This window comes from Ovis canadensis, chromosome 3 (genome assembly GCF_042477335.2).
Source record: "Ovis canadensis isolate MfBH-ARS-UI-01 breed Bighorn chromosome 3, ARS-UI_OviCan_v2, whole genome shotgun sequence".
Lineage (NCBI taxonomy): Eukaryota > Metazoa > Chordata > Mammalia > Artiodactyla > Bovidae > Ovis > Ovis canadensis.
Window position 1 is genome coordinate 44,264,879 of NC_091247.1, and position 20,165 is coordinate 44,285,043.

General features: G+C 37.9%; 1 protein-coding gene across 6 annotated transcripts in view; it reads left to right on the top strand.

Annotated features, from left to right (window-relative positions):
• The window catches only part of PELI1 (pellino E3 ubiquitin protein ligase 1), a 127,792-nt gene that overhangs the window by 50,287 nt on the left and 57,340 nt on the right, over positions 1-20,165 (top strand). For 2 of the 6 annotated variants that reach the window (XM_069583068.1, XM_069583066.1), the window contains exons 4-8: positions 1,262-1,363; positions 3,905-4,102; positions 4,190-4,378; positions 4,950-5,269; positions 6,587-6,662. In XM_069583068.1, coding sequence (XP_069439169.1) covers positions 1,262-1,363; positions 3,905-4,102; positions 4,190-4,378; positions 4,950-5,269; positions 6,587-6,638 — 861 coding nt within the window. In that variant the 3' untranslated portion in view covers positions 6,639-6,662. Of the gene's footprint in view, positions 1-1,261; positions 1,364-3,904; positions 4,103-4,189; positions 4,379-4,949; positions 7,392-20,165 lie in introns of those variants that run through there. The other 4 variants (XR_011255638.1, XM_069583064.1, XM_069583065.1 and 1 more) reach the window with 4 other exon arrangements.

Sequence of the window (20,165 nt, forward strand, 5' to 3'; positions counted from 1 at the left end):
GACTCAGATTTTACAATTTTTTTATACAGTGAACTTATGTTTTTACTCTGTAATTGCTTCAGTGCACAGATAGACCTCAGATATATTTTGGGATCAGTTTCAGACCACCACAATAAAGCAAATCACAACTGGTTTCATTTCCTAATATATATATATAAAAGTTATGTTTGCACCATGCTGTGGTCTCCTAAGTGTGCAGGCTTCCCTGGTGGCTCAGAGAGTGAAGAATCCACCTGGTAAATAATCCACCTCCATTTAGGAGACCTGGGTTCAATCCATGGGTCAGGAAGATCCCCAGAAGAAGGGAATGGCAACCCACTCCAGTATTCTTGCCTGGAGAACCCCAGGGATAGAGGACCAGGCGGGCTACAGTCCATCAGTCACAAAGAGTCGGATATGACTGAGTGACTAAGAACTAAGTGTTCAGTAATAGCATCATGAAAGTTACTCAGTTGTGTCCACTCTTGTGACCTCATCGACTGTAGCCTACTAGGCTCCCCTCTGCATGGACTTTCCCACCATTGAGCCACCAGGAAAGCCCTTAATTTTAAAGTACTTTTAACGCTAAATGCTAACCATCATCTGACAATGCAGAGTTGCCACAAATCTTCAGTTTATAAAAAATTCAGTTATCTGTGAAGCATAATAAAATGAGGTCTGCCTGAATTCTTCTGTACTCCACTCACTCTAAGAAACCACTGTCACAGCAAAGGTTATGCAAGTTATTAATCTCTAAATTTCAGGGGGAAAATATGTCATACATGTAATAAATAGATCATTGTTTTTTAAAGAAAGAATAAAAACCTCTATTTTTCTTATTCTCAATTGATCAAACATATTTTATTCAAAATAGCAGCAGTGATGTCCTTGATTATGTATTAACATATATATTTTTATATGTCTGTGTATGGGTGAAATGAATACCAGCAGTGACATAAGAGATGTTTTGTTTTGTAATTATAAAATAGTTGACTTACCCTTGAAGCAATATAGTGGTATTTTTTTTTAACTTTTGTTTTATGTTGGAGTACATATACTCCAATACAATGTATTAGTGTTGGGTGTGCAACAGGGTGATTCAGTTATACAGTTATATGTATCTCTTCTTTCTCAAATTCTTTTTCCAATTACATTTTATAGTATAATGAGCACAGCTCCCTCTCTTTTTTTTTTGAAAAAAAGGTTATCTTTTATCTATTATGGTTATCTATTTAGATTGATGTACCTGCTAATTTCTGCTATTAATCTTTTTTTTTCTTAGGCAATAAGCAATAAGGACCAGCATAGCATATCATACACCTTGTCTCGAGCACAGACAGTAGTGGTTGAATATACTCATGACAGCAACACTGATATGTTTCAGGTATTATAACATCTAAACTTTTTTTCTTAAAAAACAAAAAAAGGTTAAAAACCTGTTGTAATTGACTTTCGCTGTGGTCAGCTTAAAGTTTATCACACTTAATGCATTTCATTAAAATATATTTTGATTTCTAAACCCCATGTATAAAAGTCCACATAGCATGGGTAAGAGATGGGCTCTGATATCAGAATTTCTGGTAAACATTACTTAGCCACTCTCTGCATCAGTTTCCTCCTATAAAGTGAGATAATAGAACTTCCTTCAGATGACTATTAGGAAGCTTAAATGTGTTAGTCCCTCTGAAGTATTCAGAACTGTGCCAGGTACCTGGTAAACACTTAGCTGCTAGTATTGGTAGCTGTAAAAATTATTATTATCTACTATTATCCAAAAAAGAAACCAAGGGATATTTTATACACATTTATGATCTTTTTTGCTATTACTTCTCACTTTCCTCTCTAGGCAACTAAAAGTACAGTTTCTAATTATTCATATCATATACGTGAAGTTAAACTTTCTTCTCAGCACATATTTGGTCAAAGCTAATGGTATAGTAAGTTTTTATTTCTCTCATTCTTTGTACCAATCCAGTACTGATGATTTTATAAATCAATGATAGAAAAGCCAAACCTTAAAGACATAAGCAAGATTCTTGATATTCATGACATCGTCTCTCAATATTGGGTTTTTGTAAAGCCTTGGGCTTTTTTGAAACAAACTTAAATAGGATATAAAGTGCCTCATAATGTTGTTCTTACAATTATTGTCCCAATGACTTTGCAGTTTTTCTTAAATTTATGAGATAAAATGAAGATAAAAAGGCCTGGAGGTGTCTTTGCTATAGTCAGTAACAAAATATTTCTTTAAAGTCACTTTACAGTCAACCCTCTTAATGGAATGCTGAATTTTTTAGAAGAGTAGAAATATTTTTAGTTCCAAAGGTTTAAGACCATTTTCTTTAGATATCGTATTCTTAGAAATAAAGAAAAGGAACATCCAAATGTTACATTTTTTTAATCAATAAATTTCCCCCTAAAACTATCCAGACTAAATAAGTCTTTGTACTTAGTGGCAGGATAAAAACACTAGTTTTATCTGAAAGTGTGTTGATAAAAGGAATTCTTAAAGCTCAACTATGCAAAGAGCAACTTAAGAGTCATCCTCTTTGTAAAGGGTCAGTAGTTTTTCTCAGTAACAATTTTCTTTATCTTTTATGATATTACTTATTCAGTGTTAGTTATTTTTGGCTGTGCTGGATCTTCATTGCTGCGAGCAAGCTCTCTCTAGTTGCAATGAGTGTGGGCAGCTCTATTACAGTGAGCGGGCTTCTCATTGTGGTGGCTTTTCCTGTGACAGAGCACAGGCTCTAGGCTTGTGGGCTTCAGTAGTTACAGTGTTTGGACTTGGTCGTCCCATGACACGTGGGATCCTCCCAGACCAAGGATCAGATCTGTCCCCTGCATTGGTAGGCAGGTTCTTAACCATTGTACCACTAGGGAAGTCCTATGATACTACTTTATAACAAATACATTAATGAACTGATTTCTAAATGTTTAATACCCTGTGATAATTGTCACTTTTGCCTTCTTTTCCACCGATTTCATTTTTTCAACTTTGATCTTTCAAAATGAAATTAATTTACTAGCTAGTAAATTTGAAGATATTTTTACTTCACTGACACCTCATCCAGCAGACCACTGTTCAAGGAAACTTGTCTCTAAAATATGGCCAAGAACCAGGAAGAAAACAGAAGAGACATTTAGGCATATCAAATAAATGCCACAGAGTCCATATACTGAAATTCCTTTTCTCTAACTCCCTAGAGAATCCCTTAGGCCACCGCCAAGAACCTTTTGAAATACTGTTCTTTGAAGTTTGGTTATCTGATTTCTCAACCCATAGCAGAATTAAGAGTAGCTGGTTCAAGGAGGAGTATGCTGCAGAAACAAGTATACCCATCAGCAAGAAATGAGAGTTAACAGCCTGACAGAAAAGACAGGAGAAAATCTGTGAAGTAGACATAAGACCTCAAAGCATGGCTTTGTAAGGTTTTAACATAGGGATCAGTGTTCTTCTACACCTTTATAGGACCCAAAGACATCACTGCACTTCAGCTTAATAGAAACAGTATTCATAGTGTAATGTCCTGGAGTCATCATAGAAGATTTACTTTTATGTTCATTGTGTTCTGTTAAGGAAACTAGAGTAATATGTGGTAGACATATTTCTTTCCCAAGGGGTTAAAATTAAAATCTGCACCCACTTAGAAATCTCAGCCATCCTAAACTCTTCATTCTTAAGGGTTTCCTATATTCTGGGTTGTAAGTTCCTACTTAATTCTGTGCTCTAAGTGATTACTACATTAGAGGAAATCGGACAGGTTGGTTTTCAAGGGTATAGATGCCCCCAGAGTTAAGTGTGACAAGTTTGAGCTTTAGAAATTTCAGAGGCTTGATGATTTCACCCTATTGTTTGTGCCTTTGAGTGAATTTTCCTCTGTGTTCCTTTCAATAGTTTTATAGATATTTCTTTTTCTCTTAGATTGGCCGGTCGACTGAAAGTCCCATTGATTTTGTAGTAACTGACACAGTTCCTGGAAGTCAAAGTAATTCTGATACACAGTCAGTGCAGAGCACCATATCAAGATTTGCCTGTAGAATCATATGTGAACGGAATCCCCCCTTTACAGCACGGATTTATGCTGCAGGATTTGACTCATCAAAAAACATCTTTCTTGGGGTAAAAAGCTTTTTTCCTAAATGTTGCCTTTCACAACCACTTCAGTTTCCCAGTTTACAAATAAACAGAAGCTATTTTTCCTGCTAGGAGAAGGCTGCCAAATGGAAGACATCAGATGGACAGATGGATGGCCTGACCACTAATGGCGTTCTTGTTATGCATCCACGCAATGGGTTCACAGAAGACTCCAAACCGGGAATATGGAGAGAAATATCAGTGTGTGGAAATGTGTTTAGCCTGCGTGAAACCAGATCAGCTCAGCAGAGAGGGAAAATGGTGAGTACTAAGATGTAAACTTCTTAATTACAGTAGACTTCGTAGGGTGAGTTGGACTGAATGCATTACATATTCCCCAAAACTATTAAATCTTTTGCTGATACAAAGTACAAAGTGTGGCTATCAAGCTCTAACTTCCAAACACTATACCAGGAGGATAGTATCCTAGTTTTTCAATGAGGACACTCTAAAAATATATTCTTTTATATTTTGTTAATATATTTTAAAACCTAAGCTTTCCCAATTTAAACAACACTCTGTGTATTTTCTACTTGTATCTGTATATCTTTGACCAAGATATTTACCAAATTGTAAATATTAAGCTAACTGATTAGTCAGATGGTTTAATCATAAATTATCTTTACTATAACTCTGAAAAGATGTGTTACTGCTTAATATTTGATCCTTGATTTTGAAACCTGTATTTTTCATGACTGCCATTCAAGTTTCTTCAATAAACAACCAGAGGAAATCTCGATTCTTGAGTAAGGAGCTTGTAAGACCAAAACTCTGAAGTAAAAATCCAAAACTCCGTGGTGAGTGTGTGTTTTTTGATTCTTGTTTCTTCTAGGTGGAAATTGAAACCAATCAGTTACAAGATGGCTCATTAATTGATCTCTGTGGCGCAACATTGCTGTGGCGTACTGCAGAAGGCCTGTCCCACACTCCTACGGTGAAGCATTTAGAAGCTTTAAGACAGGAAATCAATGCAGCACGACCTCAGTGCCCTGTAGGGTTCAACACACTAGCATTTCCCAGCATGAAGAGAAAAGATGTCGTTGATGAAAAACAACCCTGGGTGTATCTAAACTGCGGCCATGTGCATGGCTATCATAACTGGGGAAACAAAGAAGAACGTGATGGAAAAGATCGTGAATGTCCTATGTGTAGGTCTGTTGGTCCCTATGTCCCTTTGTGGCTTGGATGTGAAGCTGGATTTTATGTGGACGCCGGCCCTCCAACCCATGCGTTTAGCCCATGTGGGCATGTGTGTTCAGAAAAGACAACTGCCTATTGGTCCCAGATCCCGCTTCCTCACGGTACTCACACTTTTCATGCCGCCTGTCCCTTCTGTGCACATCAGTTGGCTGGTGAACAAGGCTACATCAGACTTATTTTCCAAGGACCTCTAGACTAACAGACAGTTGTCCTCCAGGACTACATTAAACATTTATAAGCTAAGTGATCTGGGCTTTCCAACCTGTCGTCCACGTCACAGTTTTTCTGCTTTGGTCGTTTGCATTAAGATGAAGATTTTTTAAAAACATTTGTAATAAATAGTAGCAATTTCTGAGCAAAAATCTGAGAAAATCAAGCAAAGGGATTTTCGAAAGTACCAGACTTCTGATTTCTGAGTTTTGAAAATATATTTTGAGGAGAAAAAGACATAGTCTAATTTGATGCCTTCCTTTTAGTGTTTTTGAATCACCCATCCTCAGTGTTGAAAAATTGTTTTGTATAACTGAGGGTACTGTTGGTTCAAACTATGTTAGTTTACAGTTTGTTGCAAAATTGTAAAATACAGCAACATGTATATTAACTTTTTTTCTATTTATCTTTATTATAGAAAATATCTTAGAATGTTCCTGGTAGAGTAGCATGGTGACAATGGTCTCACACTCCTGGTGAGAATGGTAGTTTAGCAAGCGTAGCTCAAGGATTTGCAGAGTTAGGAAGAAGGACAGGAGAGACTCTCTCCCCACCCCATTTAAATATGAAATTTGATAAATTAGAATACTTTGTAAAAACAGATTCATATTAATTACCACTATGTAAGAGGTGTTTGTTTTTAACCACATTAAAGGTAATCGGGAAAGAATTTTTTCCTTAATGTTTCTTCCGAGTATAGTACTATAACGAAAACTTAATGCTAAGAAACATTTTATATGCTCCTTTGAAAATGCAATTTAATCTAGATTATCTATTTTTCTCCCACAATAACTAATCTGTTTTTAGTATCAGCAACATTTGGCAAGTTTATTTTTTAGATATAAACTGTGGTTCATCTGTTCACTGTTTCTAGAAAAAAATCATTCCCATGAGAAAAAGCATAAATTAACAAGAAAGGAGAGTGACTTGATTTGCTTTTAGAAGAAGAATGCTGAATTAACTATCCTGTATTTGGACTTATTCAGGTGTTAAAAAACGTAGAAAGATTTGAAGGGTTGAATGACAACAGTGCTTTTTTTTTTTTTTTTAATTTAACAGACCAGCCTTAACTGTGGGTTTGAATCCTAAAAGGACATTTGCCACAGTGTGACTCAAGGAAGTATTTGGTTGGCAGGTGAGCACCAGTGACAGCCAAATAGAGGGACATGCTTGCATGGTCAGTTTATTCTTCATTTCCAGTAAGTTCTTTGGTTTCAGAAGGAAGAAAACATTTTCTCTCCCTTTCCCCCACCCACCCGTTTTTGTGTTTTTTTTTTTTAATACCCACAAGGAAAGTATAGACAGCTGCACTACATCAAACCCTTTGTGACACTTGTAAAAATCAGTACACTTTTAGGTTAGACAGAATCATTTTTTTAATCTTTTGATTTGTTTTCCTTTAGTTCAAAAAGTTGTATTATACTTAATTGACTCTAGCAAGATTTTGTATGTGGTAGCATAGCTTTAATTTATCCTGTTATGATACTGTTCTGAATTTTCTTTTGGTTTTTAAAAAACAAAACCTGTTGCTTGGAAGCCATGAACTATTTTACTTTACTTCAACTTGTCAAAATTTACTTGTTTTAAAAAAATGATCATTTGGGTTCACTCAGGAAATGCATGTCAGGAAACTTGTATTATAAGTTGACTAGTTGTGATGTACCAGTAACTGCTGTTACTCCTTTTTCAAAGAAATACAGTTGATTTTGAAGTTTTTTAGATTGTCACATGCTTTGTGACTAATGCAAGGAAATCAAGTCCTGTGTTGTATTTGTTCTAGTCATTTCTATTCAGGCTATATATTGTAGCTAATTTTTATTTGCAATTAATTTATTCAAACTAAGTAAATACTTTTCAAAATAGATACTTGAATTTGTTTCTGTGAGTTCATTTTTCCATAACTTAGAATGGGAAACCAGAAGTGAAAACTTGTGGACAAAACCAGTCCACACTCCAGAAATATTCACTTGAAATAGGTGAGGAGTTTGCATGTAATGTAACTCTTTATTCTCTGGTTCTCTTAGGAAGGTATGTCTTCCCTGTTAATAAAGGAACTTCTTTAGTGGTTGAGTAATTGCAGCCTTTTTCTAAGTTAAACCCTGCTAGAGAGATAGCTGTTAGTAAGCTGCATAACTAGACTGTTTAAGCAGTGCCTCAGTAATCATAAAAGGTTCGTGTTCTTCCTGAGGTGTCTGAACTTCCTCCTATCAATTGGGAAAAATCTGGTTCATTTTCTGTCAAATTAAAGTTATGAAAACTTAGATAATTTAAGTCATTAGTCATATGTTTTTCTGTTCAAGCATCTTAATTACTCAAGCAGTTTAATTATTAGACATTTTGCCAATGACTAATAGAATACTTTTACTTACTCAGTTGTATTAAGGGAATGTCAGTATTCTGACCAAAAAGAAAAAAATTGTGTTTAGGTGTCCTAAATGCATTCTCAAGAAAGATAGTCTGAATGGCTCAATTCTTTTATCAGTGATCTTAATATCTAAATCTGTGTTGGATTAAGATCACGTCTTGAGCTGTGTCTGACTCTCTGCGATGCTATGGCCCACCAGGCGCCCTCTGTCTGTGGCATTTCTGGGCAGGATTTCTGGAGTGGGTTGTCATTTCCTCCTCCGGGTTATCTTCCCAACTGAGGGCTTGAACCCATGTCTCTGAGTCTCCTGCATTGCAGGAGTTTCTTTACTGCTGAGCCAACAGGGGATGTGTTAGTCACTCAGTCGTGTCTGACTCTGCAGGCCCAGGGACTGTAGCCCACCAGGCTCCTCTGTCCATGGATTCTCCAGGCAAGAATACTGGAGTGGGTTGCCATTCCCTTCTCCAGGGGATCTTCCCAACCCAGGAATTGAATCTGAGTCTCCTACATTGCAGGCAGATAGATTCTTTACCTTTTGGGCCACCAGGGAAGCCCTCCTTAATCCATACAGGGAATTAAATTTCCCCTTTGTCTAAAATGTTGAGGTCATGAAGCAAGATAGGGTAAATATCTAGAAAGAGGAGTTCTTTACCAGGTTATCTTCTTCAAGCTGTGATTGCTTACTTTCATCATATAAAAATCTTCTAGTACTTGTGAGGCAGGATAGAAATAAATACTCATGTAAACATAGAATCACATCTAACATGAGTACTCCCACTCGACTCGTCTTCCAGAAGAGTGCCCCAGAAACCATGCGTGATGCATGACCTTCTGACACATAGACTGAGGGCACTCGTGTAAGTCCATCCATAATTCAACTTTATAAAATAAATGTAATTTATTTTTAAACTTTATAAAATTAATGTGACATGTTGGCCCCTCATCCCAAATGATCATCTTAAGTTAACTGAAGGATCTGTGATCCATTCTTTGGTGTTTATGTTCTAAGCATTAACCCTGTAGCAAATCGGATCCCTGAAACACTACCTAACCCAACTGTGTTATTCCATCTCCCACTCCCACTTTCAGAATTACTCCCGTGCAAGCATACGCTACGGTCAGGTCCTCAATTTTACTCCCACATTCTTAGATATTTGAATATCCACTGTGTACCAGGCCCTATTCTAAACACTGGGTGATACAGCAGAGAAAGACAAAACCCTGGCTTCATGGGGTTTGTGTTTTAGTCAGAAAGATGGAAATGAACAAGATAATGTAAAATTACAGTATGATAGATAGCAGTGCTGAAGGGACAAATAATGCAGAAAAAGGAGATACAGGTGTCATGTGTGATTTGTGTGAGTGTGTGGAGTGTTTACAGTATTAAGTAGGAGGGCAAGGACTCCACTAGAAAGTTAATATTTGAGTTAAGATCTGAAGGAAGTGGCTACTTAGAAGAAGAGCATTTAGGCAGAAGGAACACCGATTGCAAGGGTCCTGACCCAGGAGCATGCTTGAAGTTATTTTGTGACAGGCAAGAGGCCAGTGTGACCGTGTGGGTAAGAACAGGGAGAAGAGGAACAGGTTAGATCCAGGAGGTAAAGCAGCAGAGGAGGAGTGGGGCCTGGGGATGAACTAGATCTCGGAGTGCCTCCTGAGACTTCTGGCTTTTATTCTGAATGAGACGGGGGCCCATGGGAGGATTTTGAGCAGGGGAATAACATGCTCACACTTAGATTTTAATAGGATTCAAGAAGGCGATGGCACCCCACTCCAGTACTCTTGCCTGGAAAATCCCATGGATGGAGGAGCCTGGTAGGGTCACGAAAAATCGGACACTTACTGAGCAACTTCACTTTCACTTTTCGCTTTCATGTATTGGAGAAGGAAATGGCAACCCACTCCAGTGTTCTTGCCTGGAGAATCCCAGGGATGGCGGAACCTGGTGGGCTGCCGTCTGTGGGGTCACACAGAGTCGGACACGACTGAAGTGACTTAGCAGCAGCAGACTGAAGTGGAGCAGGGAAACCAGTTAGGATTACTGTTGCAGTAATCCTGGGGAGAAATGATGGTGACTTAGGTCAAAGTGGATGCAATGGAGCTGGTTTGAAAAGTAACCAGAATCTGGGTATATTTTGAAGACAGAGCTGACAATATTTGCTAGCAGGTCAGATAAGGGGTATGAAAGAATGAATAGGAGTCAAGGACAACTTGGTTTAATTAGCCTGAGTAACTACTAGAAGGATTAAATTGTCGGTTACTGAAGTAGAGAGCAGTTTGTGAGGGAGGGTGTACTGGTTGTGGAACTTAGTCTGGGACAGTCAATGGAGGCTTCTCTTGAACAAGATATTTACCGAAACCATCTCTGCTTTTGTCTTTTAAACTACTGTCAAGAGTTCCTAATTATCATGATCAGTGATCCCCATGTATCCCATGCTAGCTTAGAAATAAAAAAGTATTCCTCCCGGTTAAGGGCCATCTTCCTTTCATTAAAACAGAGAGTGGGAGTACCTCTGTCTTTGCTTTGTCTGTCCTCTGAGGAAGCACAGTTCTATTTTCAACCACAGTAGCTTCCTTTAGCCATCATGTTCTGATACAGTTTTTCTCCCTTATTCATATATACCTTTGTCCTTAGCTCTAGCCTTTTTTAAAAAAAAGTTTTCAGTTTTATTGAAGCTTAATGTTTTGCTGCTTCAAATCCTTCCGGGCACCGGTAGAGCACAGTGGTGTTTGTTTTTTAATTTGAATATTTAAATGTTAACAGAAAACAAAGTATTCTTGAACCTATTTTATAAGTCCAGATTTTAATATCCAGCTTCCCTTAAGGAAATATGTCTGTATTTGATAATATTGTCAGAAAGTGCAGTAAAGAAGATAAAAAGAGTTTTTTTAGTAATCATTGTAAAATATTATGTCCAAACATCCTGTTAGATGCTATGTTGGAAACACTGGTTTGTTTAGAGTGGTGTTAGATTGTTAGCCCAGCTATGTATGTTAAAGTACAGCATGAAACCTCCTCACAGCTAACATTTGAGCATTTGCTGTGTGCCTAGCACTGTTGTAAATGCATCATTCTAAGTATCTTACTGATGTTGTTTAAAACTCAACCTAAGGAGATAGGAACTATCGTCTTTTTTTTTTTTAATTTTATGGACATATAGTTGATTTACAGTGTTGTATTTCTGCTGTACAACAAGATGAATCAGTTATATATATATGTGTGTGTGTGTTTTATATATATATATACATATATATATATACAGATCCACTCATATACATATCCACTGTTTTTAGCTTCTTTCCCATATAAGTCATTACAGAGTATTGAATAGAGCTCCCTGTTCAATACAGTAGGGACTTATTAGTTAGCTGTTTTATACGTAATACTGTGTATATGTCAGTCCCAGTCTCCCAATATATCTCCCTCTTACCCCTGTAACCATAAGTTCATTTTCCACATCTGTATATCTCCATTTTTACAGTAGAAACCAGGCAAAACAGTGTCTTGTAATTTGCCCAAGAGTCACATGTCTCATAACTAGAGGAGTCAAAATTTGGAACTTAGAAGTCTTGCTTAATACTTACGTACACAGCCACCACATTTTGCTGTCCGCTTCCCCCTTTTAATCAACTTTAAGCAATTTTTCAAAAATGATTTAAGATGGCTTATAAAAATTAACTAAGGATATTAAATGTCAATAGTAAAAACTTTTAGAACAAGAGCGAAAGAACTTGGTATTAGTAAGAGAATGCGAGAACCAGCAGTGTCACGAGTACATGAATAGTTTTAATGAAGGCCTGTAAACTTGCTCAAGGTGAGTCACAAATTGATCTCATGCAAAGATGTTCAGTAGGTTATTCAATAAGGGGTATTATGATCCATGCAGCTGCTTGGAAGTTAAAGATATATCCACTGCTGCAAAAACTTGTCATCATTTCTGGTTCTGCAACCAGAGAAATTCACATTCAGGAAGTAGTGCCATTCCTTCATATAACTAGTAGATTCATGCAGTATTTGTCTTTCTGTGACTTGCATACTTCATTTTTAGCATAATGTCCTGAAGGTTCGTCCATGTTGCAGGATTTCTTTCTTTTTTTAAGGCTGAATAGTATTCCAGTGTGGACGCATGTGTGTGTGTGTGTATCCATTTATCTGTTGGATATATAAGTGTTCCACTTACTTGTGAATAGTGCTGCAGTGAACAAGGAAGTGCCAATATCTCTTCAAGATTCTGATTTCAGTTCCTTTTGATAAATACTCAGAAATGGGATTACTGGATCATAACCATAGTTTTGCTTTCCATAATGGTTGCACCATTGTACGTTCCCACCTAGAGTGGGCGAGGGTTCTAGTTTCTCCACCTCCTTTGTCATCTTTCGTTTTTTGATAATAGCAACCTGACAGGTGTGAAATGATATATCATTGTGGTTTTGATTTGCATTTCCCTGATGATTGGTGAGAGTGAACATTTTTTCCTATACTTGCTGGCCATCTGTATGTTGTCTTTAGAGAAATATCTTTTAAAGTGCTTAGCCCATTTTTTGATCAGGTTGTTTATTTTACTGCTGAGTTATAAGAGTTAACTTATCTACATGGTTTGCAAATAGTTTCTCTTATACCGTAGGTTGCTTTTCCATTCTGTTGTTTCCCTTGATGTGTAGAAGCTTCTTAGTTTGGTGTGTCCCACTTGTGTACTTTTGTTTTTGTTGCCTGTGGTTTTAGTGTCATATCTGCTGCTTCTCCACTTTAATGATGGAACACGTTGAAAGGATTCTTTCCCAGGTTGATATAAGAACTGTCATGATGCCTGGCATATGTAGATGGTCAAAAACTATTTCTTACATAATTACAGAAAACTGGTAGAACTCTAAACTGTTAAGCTGTCCAAACAGTCTGAGTAGGAGATTTACAGAAACAGTCAAAAGAATGAATGTTATAGAAGCTGTATATTTAATCAGAAAATGTGTGTTCTTTGGCTAAAAAGACAAAAATGGAAAAGGTGGAGATACTGAAAAAAGTGACAGTTACTAGAATGTTGACAAGGCAGCAAGGAGAAAACCCATGGATGGTGTCAAAGGAGAACAAAAAGAATTATCCTGGAGAAAGAGAAGTACCAATTATAGCCCCAAAGTATGCCATCCATAAATTCAAGATTTTGTGCCTTTTATTGGTTAGTGAAGGCACATAAACCAGCTAAGATTGAATGGGAAAATTAAGACCTGCCAATCTTTGAATTTCCTAAAGTTGTGCTATATCATATTGCTGTATAACTATTAATAAAAATATAGAATATAAACTAGAAGGGATCTTGGCAATTAAGTTACATGTGAGAAATCAAGGCCTTGTTAGTAGCTACTGGTTGGTAAAATCTGGTACTAGAATTTTGATGCCCTGTGTCCCCTAATACTCTTGATTATCATGAACTTGATTCACTAAGATTCAGTTAAATCCCCATGTTTTGTTTGTTGAGGTAGAGATAAGTACATTGCACTTAAATTGTTTTTATTTTTGAATTTAAAGTGTCAGCAGCAGAGTTAAAACGTCAACTCATTGTCATCTAAACAGTGGTTCCCAAAAGTAGAGGGTAGTCAGTTTCTGAATTTTTTTCATTAAAAGGCTACCTAGTTCTTTGTCTCTTTTGCTATGTCGAATATAGGGTCATCGTTACCATCTTTCTTAATTCCATATATATGCGTTAATATAGTGCATTGGTGTTTTTCTTTCTGACTTACTTCACTCTGTATAATCGGCTCCAGTTTCATCCACCTCATTAGAACTGATTCAAATGCATTCTTTTTAATAGCTGAGTAATATTCCATTGTGTATATGTAACACACCTTTCTTATCCATTCATCTGCTGATGGACATCTAGGTTGCTTCCATGTTTTAGCTGTGGCTGATTCAGTCAATGTATGGCAAAAACCACTACAATATTGTAAAGTAATTAGCCTCCAATTAAAATAAATAAGTAAACTGGGGAAGAAAAGGCTACCTAGTTTGGAAATGACAGAAAAGAAAAGAAAATCAAAGAATTGTTCAGTAGTTTCACTTACAGCCCTTTGGTCGCTGTATGAATCATTCGACCAACAAGAGTGCTCACTCAGTGACAAGGCACTTACCTTGCTTTTTTATTTGTTGTGAGGTTAGCATAGTTGTTTTGAATACCACATCTCTGCAGGAATGCAACACATTTAGATATCCTTCATTTTCAGTAGGCTCCTTGGTCAGTTGACCTTTGGAAAATAAGTTATTTGAAGTAGTGATTGTGATGGCACTTTATTGTCAATTCAGAATTTTTCTTAGTCCACTGTGTAACTGAATAATAGTTCAGTTCATTCGCTCAGTTGTGTCCAACTCTGCGACCCCATGAATCGCAGCACAGCAGGCCTCCCTGTCCATCACCAACTCCAGGAGTTCACTCAGACTCTCATCCATCGAGACAGTGATGCCATCCAGCCATCTCATCCTCGGTCGTCCGCTTCTCCTCCTGCCCCCAATCCCTCCCAGCATCAGAGTCTTCTCCAATGAGACAACTCTTCGCATGAGGTGGCCAAAGTACTGGAGTTTCAGCTTTAGCATCATTCCTTCCAAAGAAATCCTCAGGTATATCTCCTTCAGAATGGACTGGTTGGATCTCCTTGCATCCAAGGGACTCACAAGAGTCTTCACCAACACCACAGTTCAAAAGCATCCATTCTTCGGCACTCAGCCTTCTTCACAGTCCAACTCTCACATCCATACATGACTACTGGAAAAACCATAGCCTTAACTAGACAGACCTTAGTCGGCAAAGTAATGTCTCTGCTTTTGAATATGCTATCTAGGTTGCTCATAACTTTTCTTCCAAGGACTAAGCATCTTTTAATTTCATGGCTGCAATCACCATCTGCAGTGATTTTGGAGCCCCAAAAAATAAAGTCTGACACTGTTTCCACTGTTTCCCCATCTATTTCCCATGGAGTGATGGGACTGGATGCCATGATCTTCGTTTTCTGAATGTTGAGCTTTAAGCCAACTTTTTCACTCTCCTCTTACACTTTCATCAAGAGGCTTTTTAGTTCCTCTTCACTTTCTGCCATAAGGGTGGTGTCATCTGCATATCTGAGGTTATTGATATTTCTCCTGGCAATCTTGATTCCAGCTTGTGTTTCTTCCAGTCCAGTGTTTCTCATGATGTACTCTGGATATAAGTTAAATAAGCAGGGTGACAATATACAGCCTTGACGTACTCCTTTTCCTCTTTGGAACTGGTCTGTTGTTCCATGTCCAGTTCTAACTGTTGCTTCCTGGCCCGCATACAGATTTCTCAAGAGGCAGGTCAGGTGGTCTGGTTTTCCCATCTCTTTCAGAATTTTCCATAGTTGATTGTGATCCACACAGTCAAAGGCTTTGGCATAGTCAGTAAAGCAGAAATAGATGTTTTTCTGGAATTCTCTTGCTTTTTCCATGATCCAGCAGATGTTGGCAATTTGATCTCTTGTTCCTCTGCCTTTTCTAAAACCAGCTTGAATATCAGGAAGTTCACGGTTCACGTATTGCTGAAGCCTGCCTTGGAGAATTTTGAGTATTACTTTACTAGCATGTGAGATGAGTGCAATTGTGCGGTAGTTTGAGCATTCTTTTGCATTGCCTTTCTTTGGAATTGGAATGAAAACTGACCTTTTCTAGTCCTGTGGCCACTGCTGAGTTTTCCAAATTTGCTAGCATATTGAGTGCAGCACTTTCACAGCATCATCTTTCAGGATTTGAAATAGCTCAACTGGAATTCCATCACCTCCACTAGCTTTGTTCGTAGTGATGCTTTCTAAGGCCCACTTGACTTCACATTCCAGGATGTTTGGCTCTAGATGAGTGATCACACCATCGTGATTATCCGGGTCATGAAGATCCTTTTTGTACAGTTTTTCTGTGTATTCTTGCCATCTCTTCTTAATATCTTCTGCTTCTGTTAGGTCCATACCATTTCTGTCCTTTATCGAGCCCGTCTTTCCATGAAATGTTCCCTTGGTATCTCTAATTTTCTTGAAGAGACCTCTAGTCTTTCCCATTCTGTTGTTTTCCTCTATTTCTTTCCATTGATCGCTGAAGAAGGCTTTCTTATCTCTTCTTGCTATTCTTTGAAACTCTACCAACAACACAAGAGAAGACTCTACACATGGACATCAACAGATGGTCAACACCGAAATCAGATTGATTATATTCTCTGCAGCGAAAGATGGAGAAGCTCTATACAGTCAATAAAAACAAGACCAGGAGCTGACTGTGGCTCAAATCATGAACTCCTTATTACCAAATTCAGACTGAAATTGAAGAAAACAGGGAAAACCGCTAGACCATTCAGGTATGACCTAAATCAAATCCCTTATGATTATACAGTGGAAGTGAGAAATAGATTTAAGGGCCTAGATCTGATAGATAGAGTACCTGATGAACTGTGGAATGAGGTTCGTGACATTGTACAGGAGACAGGGATCAAGACCATCCCCATGGAAAAGAAATGCGAAAAAGCAAAATGGCTGTCTGGGGAAGCCTTACAAATAGCTGTGAAAAGAAGAGAAGCGAAAAGCAAAGGAGAAAAGGAAAGAGATAAACTGAATAATAATATCAACCTAAATCCCAAATCCCAAGTGCTCATAAAGTTGTCTGAATCTTGTATCATGAGGGCAGATCTTCAGGTGGAGAGAAAAGAGTTAAATTGGGCTAGATGTGAGAGAAGACTTTTCCACAGAAAGGCCATCAGAGACCCATTTAGCCGGTAGGAACTCCCAAGGCAGGGAATGGGGTCTGGTGGCAGCTGAGAGGGTCATGGGAGGAATTGTCTGCTGTAGATCTTGGTAACATGTTAGTTTCCCAAAGTAATTCCTTCCAAAGTTGAATTTATATTAGGATTTGGAATGGGAAGTTAGAGAACTTGCGGCCCCCACCAGGGAACCATAGTAATTATCCGAATGTCCAGGTATGGAAATTATAGGCAAGAATCATAACATCCAAAGACAGGCAGTTGCTTGTATTCCCCCTACCTCGCAATCAATTTCTCTCTCCCTCTCTTCTCCCCACTGTGTGTGCATGCTAAGTTGCTCAGTCATGTCCGATTCTTTGTGACCTATGGACTGTAGCCAGCCAAGCTCCTCTGTCCATGGGGATTCTCCAGGCAAGAATACTGGGGGCTCACATTCCAAACATGTGCTCCCAATTTTGGTATAAGTATAGGTTCTCATGATGACATTTTTAAAGAAACAATGTTCACTTGAGTGTGTTAATTCTAACAAGTTCGTTAGTATAATTTCTATATTATTCACACTGAATGAATGCAGATGTTAATTATATTTTTGATTGATTTTATTCAAAGAACTGAACTGTGGCAAGAAGCCCTGAGTCAGGTATACTACGCAATGTTGGTATTTAATTGTAGAGAGAATGTAGTGAAACTGTGAAGTGATCCTTATGGTGTGATGAAATGAAAGTCAAAGATACTACTCTTGGGATGTGGCCTTTTGCAGAGAAGCACTAAAAGACCATTTACTGCTTTGCTACATGTTACAGGATTTTTTTTAAGTTTGAAAGTTAACAATTAAGAGTTTGTTTGAAGGTGCTTTTATGGTTTCGTCATTGCTATTAACTTCAAATACGGCCATATTTATTTACCAAAGTGTTTTAATTCCTCTTTAAGTACAAAAGAGCCATTGAAAATGTTGTCTGGGTGGAATTTCACAAAAACAGGAATTCTTCAGACAAGGCATGAGTCCAAGCCTTAATCCAGTCTGGCCTCAGATACTAGTCGTTAGATGTTCCTTTATCAGAGTCGGTAACAATGAGCAGTTATTCATTGTAAATAAAATAGAGCCTAAGAGTGAGGGGAGGGGGAAAATATCAAGATACACAGCTCCCCTTTGGAGAGGATCTAGTTGTACTAAAGCCAGCATTTCCTGTAATTTTGTAGCATACTTTTATATTTACTCCTGACTGTGTCTGTCGTGAATCTTATTACCTGATATCCTATGGGAACAGGAAAATCCAACCCTTTGGCATCAATTAATACTCATTCTACCTTAGTTCCTTAGGACTTTGGTGCTAGTCCTATGTGGGGAAATAGACTTGTAAGAGCAGATGGTCCCAGACTAATAAATTATGGTCTCATCAATTGGGGAGGTCAGTAGCTTCTTTGATACATAACAAAGGCAAAGAACCTTAAATGAATTATTAAGCTATCTTCAGTCTAAGGACCTTTTTAATCATTCCATGGCTAATGGAAATGATATTCCAAATTATTCATAGCTGAAACACCTCTGAAAGTTTGGGGGACAGTATAGTTTGGAGAACAGTTCAGAGAAATGACCCAACATGTCAGATTCCCTAACAACAATTTCCAAAGAACTGTCTCTATGGGCCTGTGTTGGAATTTAATTATATGTTGACCTGTGTCACTAGTTTAAACATCTTTTTGATCTGCAAACATGTTTGGTTGTGTTGGGAATTCAAACAGAAAATCTATCTTAACCTTCTGACGCATTCCTTCATTACGAATTACACCTGCTTACCAAGGAAATAGACTACCAAATCGGAGAAACGTGACTGAAAGAATTGATATAACATGTGGGTTTGGGTGGACTCCGGGAGTTGGTGATGGACAGGGAGGCCTGGTATGCTGCGGTTCATGGGGTCACGGCAACTGAGCAACTGCACTGAACTGAAGTTTAAATTTTCAGCCTGAGAATGTTACATTAATATAACTTTTGTCATTTTCATTTGCTCATTATGGCTGACATTTTGAGCTACCAGTTAGCCTTCTGGGTTCCCAAATACCCTTGGTCTGATTTCTAAGTACACTTGTAACCACAGGACCCAGCATTTACTAGAGAAGGTGTCCACAAAAGCAAGAAGCTATCTCATTCCAGAAAATCTGTTTTATGACTTTTTGTTTGTTTCTCTTTTATGTGGAAAGGTCTTTACTTGGAGAACTTTATAAAAGTAAACAATATGGAATCTTAGATGGTGACAACTTCATCTTCCTGATTGGCAAGAATACACAGACTTTAAGGCCCTCTTTCATTTGCTTCTGTTTGCATGATTCCTTTCCAGCCAGCTCAGCATTTCTGAAATGCCAGCATTTGCTTTGTGCTTTCTCGTGTTGTATCTAAGCAAACTAAGCTTATATGGGTACCAACGAGGTAATGCCTTGCTTTTGTGAAATTCCAGAAGACTAGCTCTCTAAATGAAATCAGAGATTGTGGAGTTGGTGTGATATTTGATCTAAAATTTGATCTCCTTTCTGGACCAATTATTTTTTCATGGAGAAAAGCCCATTCTGTGACCAGCAAACAGGTACCAGGGGCTAATATATACTGGAATGAATGGATAAGAAAGAGTAAGTAGTGTAATGCATCATGATCAATATGATTAGAAAAATAGAGCAAAATTCTTTTCGATGTCTTCAAAGAGTGATGTGGTTTGGACCTGTATGTCTGAGACAAGCTATTTATCTGATTTCATGCTGTTTCTTTAAAGGTAGAGGGCCTTTGGCAACAGAGTTAAGGCTACCCTCTTGAATGGACGTCTGTGCAAGAGAATAAAATACTTGCAGGAGACAAAGTTTTGATCCTTCATAAAACTTGAAGATGGGAAGAGTAAGGATGTCTTGCATAGAGTCAGCCTTCAGTGAAATATTCACTGAATATTTGAGCAAAACTGGATCCTTCATGAAGGATGAAGGGTCATTTTTAGTTTTTCACCAGCCTTGGGATCATAAGACAGGAGAGAGGAACTTCACTCTTGAGTGGAGTAGGAGAGTAATGAGGGTCTTTGCTGCCGGTTTTGATGTACCTTTATCTCTCTCCTTCTGTGGGAGTCCTGGGGAAACCTCAGAGTCTGTTGACAACTTACATTGGAAAGCAAGAGCTGATTTTAATTTGGTCCTTTTCTCTGTGTGAACATCAGAATTTACAGTGCTCTGTGAAACTCAGTGATTTTTTTCAAAAAATTAAGATGTCTGGAGAGAGGGATTCTTTCATTTCACTCACCATGAGAGCTGTTGTTCCACTGAATACCTTCTAATTGCCTGACTAGTCAGATATGTTTATCCACTGGGAAGAAAAGCGTGTCTTGAATACCAAATCCCTACTTTGGGTTCCTTTAGTCAACAGAAATATGTTGAGCATCTAGTGTGTGAGAGGCACTGAAGATATAAAGATGAATCAAATTGACGTGGTCTCTACCCTCATAATGATAAAAATCTAGTAGAAGGGAGCATGGAAGCAGGGATTCCCTAGTAGCTC